Here is a 16,838-nt window from a genome sequence, read left to right as displayed (position 1 = left end):
GCAGTTGACACAATTTTTAAGTAAAAGTGTTATATTTATGTAGTTTGAAGTCTGTTTGAGGAAAAAAAGGTGTCACTAACTTTATTTATTGTTTTCAGTTTTTTTGTTTTGTTTTCATGTTTTACCCAGTTGAACCATAAACAATATTACCAAAATACAGCCAAAACTATACATAAATGTGTGACAATGCAAAAAATAGCAAAGAAAAAACATTCTTGGTATAATAATATACAAATAGTGTGAGAGCAATTTATCTGCATTGTTTGCACATTTATCTTCATGGTGTTTTTTTTATGAAATTATAAATAATATTTTTTCTCTATGACTTGTCAGAGTTGTTGGACAATAAAACTTTTATTGACTATTTTAAAGAAAACATTTCATTTTATTTTAGACTATTTTCATGAAAACATTTTCATGAAACTTAAAAATGTAAATAAACTTTGAGATAAAACTTAACAATTGCACATGGGCTTCGCAGGGGGCTTCAGTCACATGATTTGTATGGGGTCCTTCCAGTTTTTACTTTACAGAAATTAGTTTACAGAAATAAACAAATAATTAATGTATAAAGGTCATTTCTATACTATTCATTAGGCATTATATGGTACAGAATATTTAAAAATACAATTGAAAAAATTCTTTAAAGCTTGTCTGATAAGATTACCCCATTTCCACAATAGGACACGATGATAAGTGCTCAAAATTAAATTTAAAAAAATTACTCTAATTTCAGTGCAAGTAGCCATAAATAGCCATGTCCCAGGTCATGTATGCTCATTTTCAGTAACAAATATAACTTAGAAAAATCTAATAATATATATATATAAATATTTATAAATACTTCTCACCAAATACAATATTTTTTAATAAATTAAAATATATTAATAAAATCTTTAAATAAATGTGTGTCCCTGAAATGAATGTCCCCCCTGTTACTTTAATTGCAATCTCCATAAAAATGCCCACAGATGCCCAATTGTGAATTCTCACAATTATGGAGAGAAATTGTCTACAAGAAGCAGAGTTAGTCTCACTCTTTTATCTTCTTTTTATTTCAACATTTTAGAGTAGTTTTCTGTTGTGGTAAAGCATAACATATCCACCCTGTTGCCCATTTGTATATAAGGGAAACATTTATTTATTTATTTATTATTTTGAGAAATACAGTTAATAAACAATTAAATCTTCTTCAATTAAAACCTGAGGTCATCATGTGCTAGCTATTTGTTGACCATATAGGTAGTAATGCCTGAGTTTTCAAAAAAAAATTTCACTCTTGTTACTGTTCACCCTGTTACTGTTTTGCTTAAACATTGTACTGCATCCATGGTATTGCTATTTTATTATTAGTAACTTATTTTACACAATCACAGAAGTTTAGTTTAAACCATGTGCATGATTTTCTCAGGGAATGGCACTCTTGTCTGCTGTATAATAAAAAAAAGATTACATTTAAAATAATAGTTTTATTTGAAATGTTCAGTATTTCACTATTTGTACTGTACTATCTGTATAAAATTAAAAATGTTCCTTGTATTTAATTTGACTTTTTTGACAATTGATGTGATGTCTTAGATGTTGCTGTTTTTTCTTTTGATAATTCAGAAACCATCATTTTTGTTCTTGATAATCGAATGAGAGTGTGGCAAACAAGTTGCCTTAGTTCTTATTGTAATGTCCACCCTGTTACTCCTCTCTACACCATTAACTATGTAGTTTTTTCATATTAATTAAATAAAATCAACATATATTACAGGTGTTTTTCTAGTTACTTGTATCCAAAGAACTGACAAAATTAAGTCACTTAAAAACAGGATTTGATTGCATTGCACTCTCTTTTAATACTAAATGAAATACATTAAATTTACAATGGGCTGTAAATCATAACAAGTAAAAATTGCTGTAAAAAATGCTAAACTGTAATATCCTGAGCTGGACCAGTATATTTTTCTTACAGTAAGTACCCCTTCAACTGAAATCATAAAAAATCAAATATTTTTACTACAGTTACGACAGTTACTACCCTGAAATGACCCCGAATAATAGGAATGACCCATAAGTAATAAACGAATAATTAATTCGATTAATGAAATTCATTCAGTCTTCTCTGTCAAATTGCATTACATCCTTTTTTGTTAGAATAGTTTCTTAATCTTCTGACAAAAGACTTCTTACTCTGACTATTTTTAGTCCAAGTAGTCCTCTATTTTTTGTACAACCGGGAGATGACAATTTGGGGAAGCCAGAGTGTGAAGGTATAGGCTACAATATTGAGTTGTTTAATCTGAAGTAGGTATATTAGGTTAATTGTTCATCTTCATGACTAGTATTTCATTTAATTAAATTATTATTGTCTACTGTTTTTTTAAAGTGCTACAATACTTGCCGATAATTGCCACTATTTGCAGTTTGCCTAACGTTAGAAGGCCCATAAGGAGCAAATATTTTAACATACTAAAATTATAATATTATGCTGCTATTTTCACATCTTTTTTTACTAAGATTAAATACCCTCTATCACTAGTCTACACTCAGTGTAGGCTTAAAAATACAGAATGGACGAAAATGCGCTGCACTTTAACATTGAATTTAAATTAACTTTAAGCGTACATATATTTTTTTATTTAAACATAGGCCTACTTTTAATTTGAAAGATATAAACCCTTGCCCCGCCTCTTACGTCTTTAATCTCTTGCTTTCAATGCCTATTGATAGCGATATGTTGAGAAAGCACGCAAGAAACTTTTGCTTTGCGAGTTATCCACCATGAATCAGTAAACGGTGTGTGCTACGTTCTGCTTTGCCGATTGCAAAACGTGATTGGGAAACGGTTTGCCAGAATATACCCTGACCGTTAGGTGCCACGCCTCATTTTTTAAAACTGTACAATTTCGTACAACTGAACTACGAATTCGTACGAATTAGCCACTAAACTGTCAAAACGTAAAATACTTACGTTTTCTCGTGAGATCAGACTGAAATTTACTCTAAATGTAAATTATCAAAGTTCTCTTACATTTGCAAATTGGAGTAAAAAAAACATGCTTAATGTAGACAGAACCTTCTAATTCTGAAAAGTCATTTTCCACTCAAGAAATACTATCAAAAATATTTAGTTTGATGTTGCAACAATATGTTGATGTTTGAAAAAGTTACATTTTTGCTTTCTATAACATTTATTTTATGTTTTAGGATGAATATTTTTTTTTCTTGTTCAAATTAAGGATACAAGGCTGTGCTAAATATTTTGTCCAGTGCAGTTGTTAATTTCATTTAATATGTTAATATTTATTAAATGTTATGCTTTATATGAATTATTGAATTATATTTATTGAATTAAATGCCCCATGAATTAAATTAAGTATTTGCCCTTCAAGGATTAATATTAAATTTAAAGACTTTAAAAGAAAACAGACAATATGCAAATGAGTTTAATAAACACTGAAAAGTTTTTCATTGACTGTATATACACAAATAAAAATGTCACATTTATTATAGACATTTTTTAAATATTCGTTTCTTTTTCAACAATGTAAAATTGAACATTTCATCTCAATGTCAAAAAATGCTTCTAAATCATCACATTTACACACTTCTCAATTTTGTGTGGTGCGGCATTATTTATCCGACGATTTTGTGTGATTTTGTTTTGTTTCTGGTCATTCCTGCTGTCAACGGAGCAGTCCGGTACTATGACAAAGAAAGCTTATCCTGATTGGTCCTCGTGCGTGCATTTAAAATGCTGATTGGCTCACAGAAAGAACCTTATAGAGCCAAGTTCAACTTTGTAGATAAAACCTTTTTTTTGTTTTTTTTAAAAAAAAGAGTCTTAAAATGTAAACAAATTATTAAAAAAAAACATCCCATAATGTAAATAAGTTGTCATTTAATAAGAATAAGTGAATAACTCAATTTTGACAAAAATATCAGATAGAAACTTATAATTCCAAGATGATAATCTGCTCTCAACAAAAACTATATCATTTATTTTTACATCACAAACATATAGTTTCACTGTATTTTCACACACTCCTTCACACTCACACAAACAAACACAGCCTCACAAAACAAGAGATGTGTCTTTAATGGAGCTCTGCATTCAAAGAAAGGGTACACACACACAAACACGCACACACACGCACACACACACACGCACGCACACACACGCACGCACGCACGCACACGCACGCACACGCACGCACGCACGCACGCACACACACACACACACACACACACACACTCCAGTATAACATTTGCTGAAAACTCTTACTTACAACAGATAACTTACAACTGCATTTAATATCGTGACACTCATAAAATGGATAATCCTCCAAAAATGTAAATACAGTCATCAGATATTCAACTTTAACTCTTTCTGATAAAAGAAAAGAGCAGTGAAAAAAATACCTCTGTGTTCAACAGATGACACAAAACTTGGAAATGAGGAGTGTAAATAATGATAAATGATATGTACACACTTTTATTTATTTCTGGGTGGGTTTGGCATTTCTCGATATTTTTTTCTACAAATTCAACCATATAGAACAATTAATAAAACCTAGGTAAACTTTAATGTACCAACAGCATTTCTTTTTGTTAAAAGTATAAAACACAGCTGAATTATGTACATTCAGTATTTCCATTTAAAAAAAAAAAACTATAGACTAGTCATGCAGGTTGCGTCACTGATTTAGACGACAGCATGTGATGTTTTGGACAAAACCAACCAATAAGAATGTGATTTTCTTTAGCATGTGACTCCGACCTGTGCCTTTTTTAACCTACTTGCATTGTTTAACTGGATTTTCAGTAGTTCAACATTCTTGAATGAAGTGCTAAATATTGCAAGCACGCACTCACTCACACGCTCACACACACACACATTTCAGAATGCACATACTGTACATTCCATAGCAAGTCTGAAAAAAACTGAACATTTGAACAAAGTGTCAGCAAATGAGAGTTGACATTTAACACTGTCTCTCCAATGTTCTTTCATTAAAATATAGATATAGAATTATATTTCTCATCCTTGGTAGGATGTTTGAAAAGCATCAAATCAATTGATTAAAGAGTCAAAAGCCTAGATTTAAAAAAAACTATTCAGAAGTAATTTGGTCTACGTCATACTCCGGGTCTTGGCGACGACTGCAGCAGCTTGAATAACGCGGTATCGCTCTCTGAGGTTGCGCCGTCGCACGTGTTCATTGGTGATTTCCAGAACGTTTGCTTCAGGAAACCAGCCTTTCTGTCCATCAGATAAACGCATCCCCTCATACCATCCTAAACAACACAAGATGAGATGAGACTGAGAAACAAAAACATTTCAAGGCAAGACACTGCAGGTGAATAGGGTTATACAATTAATGAACTAATAGTTATTGGCATGCATCTCCACTTGACTGATTACATTAGAAATTACAACACACAGGTTTCTATCACAGGTTTTCTAAAAAATTGAGCAATTGTATTTATTGTAGTTTAAATTCTACTGTTTTATTAATATTATCTTTTATACCCATAGGGTAGGGTCTGAGAGTAACGCACTTTCGATTCTCTGTATGTCCTGTACATGTGGTTGCATTCACAATAAAGCTGACTTTGACTAAATGTATTATAATGAAATATGCAAATGAGGCTAATTTGTATTTCTAGTTCAAAAATCAGGTTCAACATATTTTTTTTTTATATATTGGAGTAAAAAAAAATTTGAGGGGATTTTGAGAATCTCTTAATATACAAGAGATATATAAAATAAGAGATATCCACTCACTGGCCAATTTATTAGGTACTGCTCGTTAACACATTTCTAAACAGCCACATGGCAGCAACTCAATGCATTTAGACATGTAGAAATGGTCAAGACGCTCTGCCGCAGGTCAAACCGAGCATCAGAATGGGGAAGAAAGGTGATTTGAGTGACTTTGAACGTGCCATGGTTGTTGGTGCCAGATAAGTTGGTCTGAGTATTTCAGAAACTGCTGATCTACTGGGATTTTCACGTACAACTATCTCTAGGGTTTACAGAGAATGGTCAGAAAACAAGAAAATATCCAGTGAGCGGCAGTTCTGTGGGCACAAATGCCTTGTTGATGCCAGAGGTCAGAGGAGAATGGCCAGACTGGTTCCAGCTGATAGTAAGTCAGTAACTCAAATAGCCACTAGTTACAATCGAGGTATGCAGAAGAGCATCTCTGAATGCACAACACTCCAACCTTGAGGCGGATGGGCTACAGCAGCAGAAGACCACACCGGGTGGCAATTTTGTCAGCTAAGAACATGAAACTGAGGCTACAATTCACACAGGCTCACTAATTTTAGATAATAGAAGATTGGAAAAACATTGTCTGGTCTGATGAGTCTCGATTTCTGCTGCGACATTCAGATGGTAGGGTCAGAATTTGCCATCTACAACATAAAAGCATGGATCCATTCTGCCTTGTATCAATAGTTCAGGCTGGTGGTGGTGATTCAGTGGTGTGGGGGATATTTTCTTGGCACACATTGGGGGTATTAGCACCAATTGAGATTCGTGTCAACACCACAGTCTACCTGAGTATTGTTGCTGACAATATCCATCCCTTTATGACCACAGTGTACCCATCTTCTGATGGCTACTTCAAGCAGGATAACACACCATGTCATAAAGCACGAATCATCTTAGACTGGTTTCTTTAACATGACAATGAGTTCACAGTACTCAAATGGCCTCCACAGTCACCAGATATCAATCCAATAGAGCCCCTTTAGGATGTGGTGAAACGGGAGATTCACATCATGGATGTGCAGCCGACAAATCTGCAGCAACTCTGTGATGCTATCATGTCAATATGGACCAAAATCTCTGAGGAATATTTCCAGTACCCTGTTGAATCTATGCCACAAAGGATTAAGGCAGTTCTGAAGGCAACAGGGGTCCAACCTGGTACTAGTAGGGTGTACCTAATAAAGTGGCCGGTAAATGTACATTTAGCTATAGAAGCTAAATGTGAAATTCCCTGACTTTCACTGATTAAAAATCATCTATTTAGGACACTGCTAAAGCCAAGAACTAGGCAGGACTTGATGTTCTATAACATTAATACAACACTGATTAATATATTAAATATTTTTTCATTTACACAATCCTAAAATTTTAAAAACGTGCCTAAAAAATGTAAACTTAACAATAGTTAGCTTGCACTTACTGTACCTAATTAACTAGATTTTCAATTCTGTCAGTGATCATTTATGCCACCTAATATAGGCTTCACTTTAATTTATTTTATTATAATACCGCAATAAAAATCATAAGTACATTTTTCAAGGACAAACAAACATCCATGACAAAAATATATAAATTTCCCTCAATTTTAATGTGTAGAATAGACATTTTAAAATGCCATGATTTTCTAGAAATTCCATGACCTGTGGAAACGCTGTATATGACTCCATAATTAAAAAATTACTGCAAATAGCCAAAAAAGCCATATTTTTCTAGTTTTTGGTAGAATAAATCGTTGAATATAATCAAGCAAATAATGTATGAAAGTATTTTCTTTCCTTTAGACAGAAAAAAGCACAAAATCTCAAAACTGACAGTGTCTAGATGTGCTTGTGAAGGGAATGTGCAGCATTACGCACCTTCATTGGTTTTGCGTATAACGTTGATGATCTCTGTGCGCTCCAGATTTAATTCATCCGATTGTTTTGCCACATACTGCTCCACACACTGCACCTGAGGGCAATCTGACACACAAAACCACATGTGATTCAAGAGAAACGTATCGGAAGAGAGAACAAAATATGATTGAAATCAAAGGCAAGCACTAGCATGTCAGACATGAGTGTAATCCTGAGCAACCGAGACTAAAACTTACCCCAGTCTTCATAAATGACTTCTTCTTGATCATTGTTGGGGTCGTCAGGATTTGGAAACACTGCCAACCATCTTTGTGAGTCAGATCTGATTGGTGAGATAAAAGAAACATGACTTATGTACCATTAAAAGCAGCATTAATCTTTAGTCGAACTGAGTATAATTTTCCTGGCCCTATATAATCTATAGAGCTAAAATATATATTCTACATTACTATATACTATTTATTTTGAAGTATGCAGAGAGAAAAGAGAGGAAGAGAGAGCTGATATACAACCATATTGCATTGCTATGAGTGTAATATTATGTTTTATACAACAGTTTGATGGCATAAGTGTGTAATTGAAAAACAAGAACATTTACAAAGAGTCTCAAAAACCCTTTTCTGTGTGGAACTACTTTTTTCTGCGATTGATTTACACCTGCAGCTGATCGGTTAAACAGTTAAAGTCGTTGCTAATTCAAAAACATCACTTTACAAGAGCGGCAGAATAGTGAGGGTGGCGTCCACGACACCCCCATCCACCAAAACACCAACCAACGACCCATAAACACCAACCCGCCCCCCTTCCATTTTAACTAACGGATTGAGGGCGGCATGATCGTCGTTTGCCTAGAGTGCCAGTTCAGCTTGCTCCGGCCCTGTTTAAAACTATAGTATTCTATAGTATATATATATAGTATTCTCTGATGCATCCGGAAATTTGGGTGGACAGTATTTAAAGAACACATAACAGATTATTGCAACCAAATATGGCCTTTAAATGCAGCACATTAACAGACATCCTATACTGCCACCATACAGACATCCATCACACTCCAGAATAAGTGTCTATCATGAGGATGCTCTTTGCGGGTAATAGCCACTGACACACTGAAAGTCCCATTCCCAAAATCAATGTAGCACATTTTCGAATAAAAGATTTGACTAAACAAATACATTCTTACCTAAAAATCTAATATATATATATATATATATATATATATATATATATATATATATATATATATATATATATATATATATATATATATACACACATACATATACATACATATATATATATAAACCACAGCAATATTTGTCAATCAGATTTATAGAGTTCCTATTATGGGTTTTTGAAAATGAGCTTCCATGCAGTGTGTGACACAGCTCTAAGTGAATAAAAACATCCAGCTGAGGTTTAAATCTAAAAGTGCACCATGTTCGAAACTATTGATTCTTCAGCGAAATAGTTGACTCGGAGTCGAATAAACGAATCGAGCTGGGCTTGAATCTTCTGCTTGATCGCACCGACGTCGATGCGGTACATCACCTAATATGTAGTTCCAGTTCCGGTAAAATGTGAACGCAAAACCACATTAAAAACGTGATGCGTGCTTCTTCCTTTACCGATTTAAATGCGTTTCTGAACTCGTGATCCTCTGCTGTTTGCCTTTGCTATGGCCACCATCAGCTGTTCCTCACACGCGCAGCGCTGCCAGTTTTCAAAATAGTTCAGCTTTTGCCACTGCGTGGATTATTACTGAATGCGTGTCGTTATTACTTGGGGTTGGGGTTAAGAGTAGAGTAATATGCTGGTGTTTAACTGCATTGCTTTATTTAATTCCTGCACTGGGCTCTCACATACATTCTGCTACTTCATACTGTAGCCGTGGTGGGCATTTCTCTCTGTCTCATGCTAGACACATTTGACCAAATCGCAATAGACTGGGTCATCAGTCTAATCAGCGCAGATTAGCTTCGCTATGAAAGACAATGAAAGACAATGAAAGTGTTTTTTGACCTTGCATGCATATCAGCCTGTTGTTGGAGACCCCCAAAACCAAAATATGACCTTTTTTAATGCAAAATAAGGGCTCTTCCAAAATCTGAAAGAGCTTTTGTGTTTATATATATATAAATATATATATATATATATATATATATATATATATATATATATATATATATATATATATATATATATATATATATATATATATATATATATATATAGTTGACCAGGAGCTACAGAACACATGCAATTTGTATTATCACAGCTAAAAGTTAAGGCCTGTGACTGAGCATTTCAAGTTTAAAACATTTAAGCACGAAAGATTATGATGTTTGGAGGTATAGCAAAGACTTGAATTAAATTTTTTATATGGAATATTTACGATTTATGCAATAACAAAAAAGTTTTTTGACCTTGACATGCATATTAGCCTGTTGTTGGAGACCCCCAAAACCAGACAAGGCAAAGTAAGAAAAGCATATTGGCATTATGATTATTCAATTTCTGTACCTAAGTATTGTGAAAGTGTATACATTTCGCAATATTTACAGCAGAATTTATCTTGCAGCCCTAATAGCTAATATATTGCATTTGTAATATATATATATATACATGATATATATAATACAATCAATTAAAAATATGCAGACAAAAAATATATAATGGATGAATCAAATGAATAGTATACTGTAGGTTTATTTATAACTTCACGCACTGTGAGGGAGCCTTCATGATTCTCTCCATCTGTCGTCCCTGGTGGTTCTCCAGCAGCGTCAGACAGAAGCAGTGCTCCATGTTGGGCACAGCTGAGTTCTCATACGACTGCACCTGGACCAGTGAACGATGGGCATGATCCAGCACCACATACCGCTCAGCACTGCAGCACACAGAGACACAAGTAGATTAGTACAGTCCTATTCAGAAATCAAAGTCCATTAAATGAAATCAAGCACGCTACTTCTAGAAAAAGACAATAAAAAAGTAATACATTGCCCTCCACTAATATTGGAGCTCGACTTGGTCCTTAATGGTTAACCTTTCAATCTTTTGCTCAAAATATTAATTGAAAAAAAAACTGAAGATGATTGATGACGGCAGATTTGGATACTTTTTGAAACATTTTTTCAATTTTTTTAATATTTGTTTTTGCCATTTTTCTAATAATCACTTTTATTTTTATGAAGTTCAACAACATTTTTTTTTGCTCTTACTCATGTGTGATGAATGCCTGAGGGAGTTTTGCCAATATATTTCCTTATATGTAAAGCCATGTGTAAAAGGAGGTCATGGTTGAACAACTTACTTTAATAGTCAATGTGGTATACTATAAAAACGTAACAATGTAACGTGTTTGTTCACAGGGATGCCATTAATTGTGCCACATATTTTTTGTTAACAAAGATGTTTTCTTTTGGTAACACTTTATTTTGATGGTCCACTTGAGTATTAGTAAACTGTCTGCTTAATATCTGTTGATACTGCTGCTAAACAGACATTTAACTGACTATGAGAAATTTTGCAAGTACATGTCAACTTACACTAACCCCAACCTAACAGTCTACTTATAATCTAATGAGAATTAGTTGGCATGTAGATGCAATGTAACTTCATTCAACAAACGTACCATCAACCAAGTTTTTTGATAGTGCACTGTGCTGCCATTTGTTTACCCTTAATGAAAGTAGAGCTATTTTGTTTAGATTTTCTGCAAAAGTTAATTAAAGGCCTTTTTTTATTACAAATATTTACCAAAATATCAGTGGAGGGCACTGCACATATAAACCTGATGTATGCTCAAAGAATTAGTTTAAACCGGCATGAAAGAAACAAAGTTCAAAGGAAAACACAGACAAGTTTTTCCAGCTTTTTACCTTTTCTTGGTGGCAATGACAAGAAGGTCATTGAAAAGGAAGAGGTAGACGGGGCTGAATTTGGGGCGCAGGTTGCCCAGGAACGTTCCTCCTTTATTTACTTCCATCACCTCTCCTTGTTTCTCCAAATAACGTGTTTGAGATATAATTGGCACTGCCTGAATATATGATATATATCAATGATTAGACAATATCTCAAATAATAAACATACCCATATACTGCATATTTAATACAATAAAATGTTCTAAATGTTTATGTTTAATTTATTTAGTGCATTTGGCTTTTAATGAGATGGTTATATGTACGCCAACATTTAAAAGCTTCGAATAAAATTATTATTTTTTTAAAAATACTTTTTTATTTGTCAAGAATATTATACATTTGTCAAAAGTAATAGTGAACAATTTTAAAAAGTGCAACAAAAGAATTTAATAACTCCCAGCAAAATGTACAACCAGGGAAAGGGTAGTTCACTCAAAAATGAAAATTCATCAAGATTATGGGCCCTATCATAAACCCGGCGCAATAAGGCGCAAGACGTGTTTGGCACGATTTGTTGCTATTTTCAGACCAGCACAACCCTAATTTTCACGTTTTGCACCACGTTGTTTAAATAGCAAATCCATTTGTGACACTTTGTGGACTCATGGATGTTACGGTCTAAAAAGGAGGTGTGTTGAGGTGGATTGTTGGCACGTTGCGATTTTAAGGAACTGAAATAGACTGCACCTTTGAGCAGCACAGAGGTCCAAAATACACATTGCGTAATTTATTTATGACATTTTGCATTTGTATAATGTTATTATTAGCAGTATTATTTATTATATGCATATTTATAATTGTTTTAATAAAAACAAGTTTAGATTTGTCCATCTGTCAGGTTTTGGAGACGTATGCATCACCATATGGGGCATAAAGCCTGGTTTATACTTCTGCATCGAGTGATCGACCCATGGTGCATGCAATGTGCGTAGCCGTGCATTTATACTTCTGTGCATTGTTTGTGTTTCTCTGCGATAACACTTCCGAAATGCTAGCGGGCAGTGAGGTGTTTATGTTCCTCAGTGTCGAGTTTCTTCGCTGGTGTTTGTTTTTTTCTGAATGCTTCCTTAATGTACAGGATTTAATGTGGCTCAAACTTGCTCATGTTCATGCAGGAACCAGTGGACGTGCAACAACCTCACCCATATAGTAAACACAAAACAAAACTTTTCATCTGGAGCTCCTTCACAGGATTCGACACTTGTAAACACTCGATCCAACGGACTCGCATGGCTCTCACCCCCGCCCACACTCGTCAGAGCTACCAAGCCGACCAATCACAGAGCTTGGACTACAGCTCGTTGCGACATGTAGTTACATTTTTTGAGAGGCGAGGGCTATGCGTCCACGCGTAGGCTGCGCCGTAGCGTATGTGTGCGCTTGACGCAGAAGTATAAATCAGCCTTAAGAATAGGACGTATGTTTGGATATAACTCAGTTTTTTATTATTTATTACTTTGTTATTATTGTTCAGTTATTCATTTGCTGGAAATTAGAACTGAATTTAGAAACAGTTTTGAAACAAATCTTTGCACTTAACAAACTAAATTAAATATGTAGGCCCATGGATGTCTTCAGTGGAGTGCGTACCGTTTCCTCATCCAAGAAAGTAAAGGAGTAAAGTAAAGAGTAAGAGTAAAGTATAGAGAAAGTAAAGAGGCCGAATGGAGGAGGCTCATTATTTATCCTCACACAGATGGTCTGTTTAACTGTTTCTCACTAGTGAACTGTTCAGTTTTTTTTTCAATTACAAAGTCCGCCACGTAAATAGCAAATGCGCCACGGCGTGACGCAACTGACTCTTAAAGGGAATGGACTCTGATTGGTTTAATGAACGTTATGCTCAAAACACACTCATTACTCATTAGGAGAATAAGCACAACCCTGTTAGACCATTCACCAGGGCGCAGACAGCATTTTCAAAATAGCAAAAGTAGATTTGCACACGCCCTTAATACTTTTATGCCATGTGCTTTAGACTTTGTGCCTAAATAGTTAAAATAGAGCCCAAAGAGTTAACAATTTTAAAAAAGTTCTTATACTATTACCTAGCTATTACCACTATTACAAAGGATGTATAAATTTAAACAGTGACATAAAAATGCTACAAAAATAAGTAATATGTTTCAGATAATACTGGTAAATAAATATAGAAAGAAAGAAAGAAAGAAAAAGAAAGAAAAAGAAAGAAAGAAAGAAAGACATTCTCAAATCATGCCGGACTACATGAGGTTTTAAAGTTTTGCAATTGATAAGCTAATTTGTAATAGGGCTGCACGATACTGGAAAAATCTGATATCGCAATATTTGACTTTTCTGCGATAAATATTGTGATATGCAAAGATGGTTGGATAGAGATACTATTTGGCGTTTTTCTGGTGAGTCTAACAGTAATTAGGTACAAAAATAGAATAATCTCAATGCAAAAAAATGTCCAGTTTCTAGTCCAAAAATCTAAAAATTCTTAGATCAAGTAAAATATTGTTTTGTTTCACCTTAAGAAGAAATTTATTATTTTTTTCCCTAAAACAAGCTAAATTATCTGCCAATGTGTTAAGTAAAATAATATTCTTTTCGCTTTGAAATGTAACAAAGACGAATATTCTGAATAAGGAAAAAAAAATTTGTTGCATAAAATCATATGAATTCTGTACAATTACATAAAATAAATCATTGTTACACCTTCAAACATCATAATTGTCAACATAAACTTTCTTGAAATGCTTTAAAAACACATGTGAACTCTACAAATCACATGTGTTCTGTGGCTCCTGGTCAACTCTATTTCAGAATCAACATTGCATGTCTTCCGATGTGACTATTGCAGATGCACACATTTCGATACCGATGTTAAAACCATATATTGTGCAGCCCTAATTTTTTATTAACTTTTTTAACCCTACTGGAACCAAATGCACCATTAATGCATGCCATTAATTAATTACAGTAAATCAGCAGCTCACCTTTAGTTTGTCGAATTCCAGCATACCATTAATCTGAATCAGTTCCTCCATCTGCTTCATTTTTCCAACCTGAGTATTACATTCTTCAATAATCTGTCAGGACAGTAGTGACAAGTTATTTAAAATCCTATGTGACCACAAATCAGCCATAAATATTATGAAGCTACAGCAAAGCATTCCTTTAATGCACACAAATGAATCCGAATGAACAACAACACAACACCACTTTTTGTTTCTTTCCTAAAAACAAAAAATAATAATTGAAGGACTCAATGGATTCTGAATTTGCCTACAGCTTAGAAATTCACTTTGCTAGCTTTTTTTTTTTTACACCAACAAGACAGCAGGCTTATATAATGTGTAAAAATGTCATTTGTAGTCAGAAGACCAGGATTTAACCTTGTTTTCCACTCTGATTTTCCTTTTATCTTTCCTCTCTAACAGGCTATTTCAGGAACAATGAGGTCCAGTCTGATCATGAAACGGCGGGCCAGAAGTGACTTCATAATAAGAGGAAAAAACAGGGCGCATCATTTACTTTGACCTTGGGATGTTTACCTTGGACACAGAGTCCAGAGCTTTAGACGCGGTTTGTTCCTTATCCGCCCCGACAGCCGTTCTCTTCAGGATGTTCTGAGAGAAAAGGGAAAATCTGTATGATGTGCATATACCATGCAGGTTATGGTTTGCAATGCATAAATAATTGTGGAGACAAAAACAATGAACTAATTTTTTGCTCCGCTGGTTGAAACAAGTCGTATGAAACAAACCAACCAGCCGGGATGAGAAACACAGCATAACAAACTTTGATTTGCAGCTATGAAAATCAGAAATATCAGAAAATCAGACAAAATACAATTACAAGACAGTGTAAATATGGCTGGCATTATTATTAAATTGAGTTAGGGAGATGAAGAAATAATTATGATGATTAACTGACTGTTCTGTTGCTTTTTGTGTACTTTTTCTCTAATTATTTTTGAATATTACAAAGACAAAAAAATCCAGTACTAATATATCATTTTTATTTCACATATGTAAAATGTATATACAGTGCTCTGCATATATGAGTACACCCCTTATAAATATATTTTTTATTATAATTATTTTTTATCAGATGCTATACAATATTCTTGCATATACGTTCGTAAGTACTGAAGTCAAATCTGTAGCTAATTTAACAATATAATTTATGATAACATTCCAAAAATAAGCACACCCAAATTTATATGTTAAGGAAAAATATTAAATATATATATATATATATTTTATTAAAAAATAGGATCAAGAAAAGCAAAAACATTTGTCTAAAAAATACAGTTTGTAATTTTTTGCTATATTTCACTTTAAATGTATTGTGTTTCTATTTCAAAAGATGTTTAGTGACTAAAATGTTATTTTATCAAATTTGTTTTGTTCAAATAAAGCAAGATATTTGACCTATATTGACTGAGAAATAAATAAAAAAAATATTTAAAAAACGGGGTGTCCTCATTTATGCAGAGCTCTGTATGTATAAGTATATGCAGGGATAAGCAAAAATACATTGAAATGTATTTTAAAATAAAATACCAACATTTTCTTGTATCAAAATAAACTACAAAATACAGCAGCCACAATTCTATTTTGTATTTTGAAAATACTACAAAATACTTTTACATGGGAGTATAACATTTCCTCGCTAACCTTCTATCAACAGGCATATTCGATCAAGATTAGTGAAGTAAACAATGATTGACAGAAACAGCGTTTCTCTGAGCAAGTTTAAATCAGCTTCTCTTCCACCTCTACTCCTGTATAAACTTTTATTTCTCTTTCATTTTAGTATAAATTTTGTTCAAGTTTCATACAGAACATCCTATCTTGAAGATGATCTCTTTAATCACAGTAAAAAACATTTAATGCAGATATCGAGCTGGACTTGGAATATTGTATTATATCTCTTCATTGTGTTTTCATCTATCAGATGGCCAGTAAAATTGCAACCATCTCTTTTAAATAGATGATATATGAAGAGGTTAATAACATTTTTTGTTCACGTAATTTTTTTCATAAGTCTAGTTTATTTGCATTTGAAATATTCAATACATAATGTAAAAACATGATTTCTGAAAAAAATCTCCAGTTTTAGTCATTTCTATAAACCATGTTTTTTGCAAATGTACTCTTCAATGCTCAACATAAAACATGATATCTGTTTATAGAAAAAACTCTTCATTAACATCATGATGCTGCCATGTAATGGGACCAGTCAGTCAGTATAGACTGAAGTATTATTAAATATTTGTGTCTCATATACTGTACTGTGCCACGCTGATATCT

The 16,838-nt window shown here is 33.5% G+C and overlaps 1 protein-coding gene across 3 annotated transcripts in view; it reads right to left on the bottom strand.

The window, feature by feature from the left end:
- Nucleotides 1–4,467: 4,467 nt before the first annotated feature.
- The window catches only part of arhgef15b (Rho guanine nucleotide exchange factor 15b), a 38,872-nt gene continuing 26,501 nt past the window's right edge, over nt 4,468–16,838 (bottom strand). For all 3 annotated transcript variants that reach the window (XM_056469433.1, XM_056469434.1, XM_056469435.1), the window contains 7 exons: nt 15,075–15,149; nt 14,517–14,609; nt 11,511–11,668; nt 10,355–10,516; nt 7,863–7,948; nt 7,627–7,731; nt 4,468–5,286 (listed from right to left, as the gene is read on the bottom strand). In XM_056469433.1, the coding sequence (XP_056325408.1) occupies nt 5,123–5,286; nt 7,627–7,731; nt 7,863–7,948; nt 10,355–10,516; nt 11,511–11,668; nt 14,517–14,609; nt 15,075–15,149 (843 nt within the window). In that variant the 3' untranslated portion in view covers nt 4,468–5,122. The remainder of the gene's footprint in view (nt 5,287–7,626; nt 7,732–7,862; nt 7,949–10,354; nt 10,517–11,510; nt 11,669–14,516; nt 14,610–15,074; nt 15,150–16,838) is intronic.

This window comes from Danio aesculapii, chromosome 12 (assembly GCF_903798145.1).
Source record: "Danio aesculapii chromosome 12, fDanAes4.1, whole genome shotgun sequence".
Classification (NCBI taxonomy): Eukaryota; Metazoa; Chordata; class Actinopteri; order Cypriniformes; family Danionidae; genus Danio; species Danio aesculapii.
This window is presented reverse-complemented; position numbering and strand designations above follow the sequence as displayed.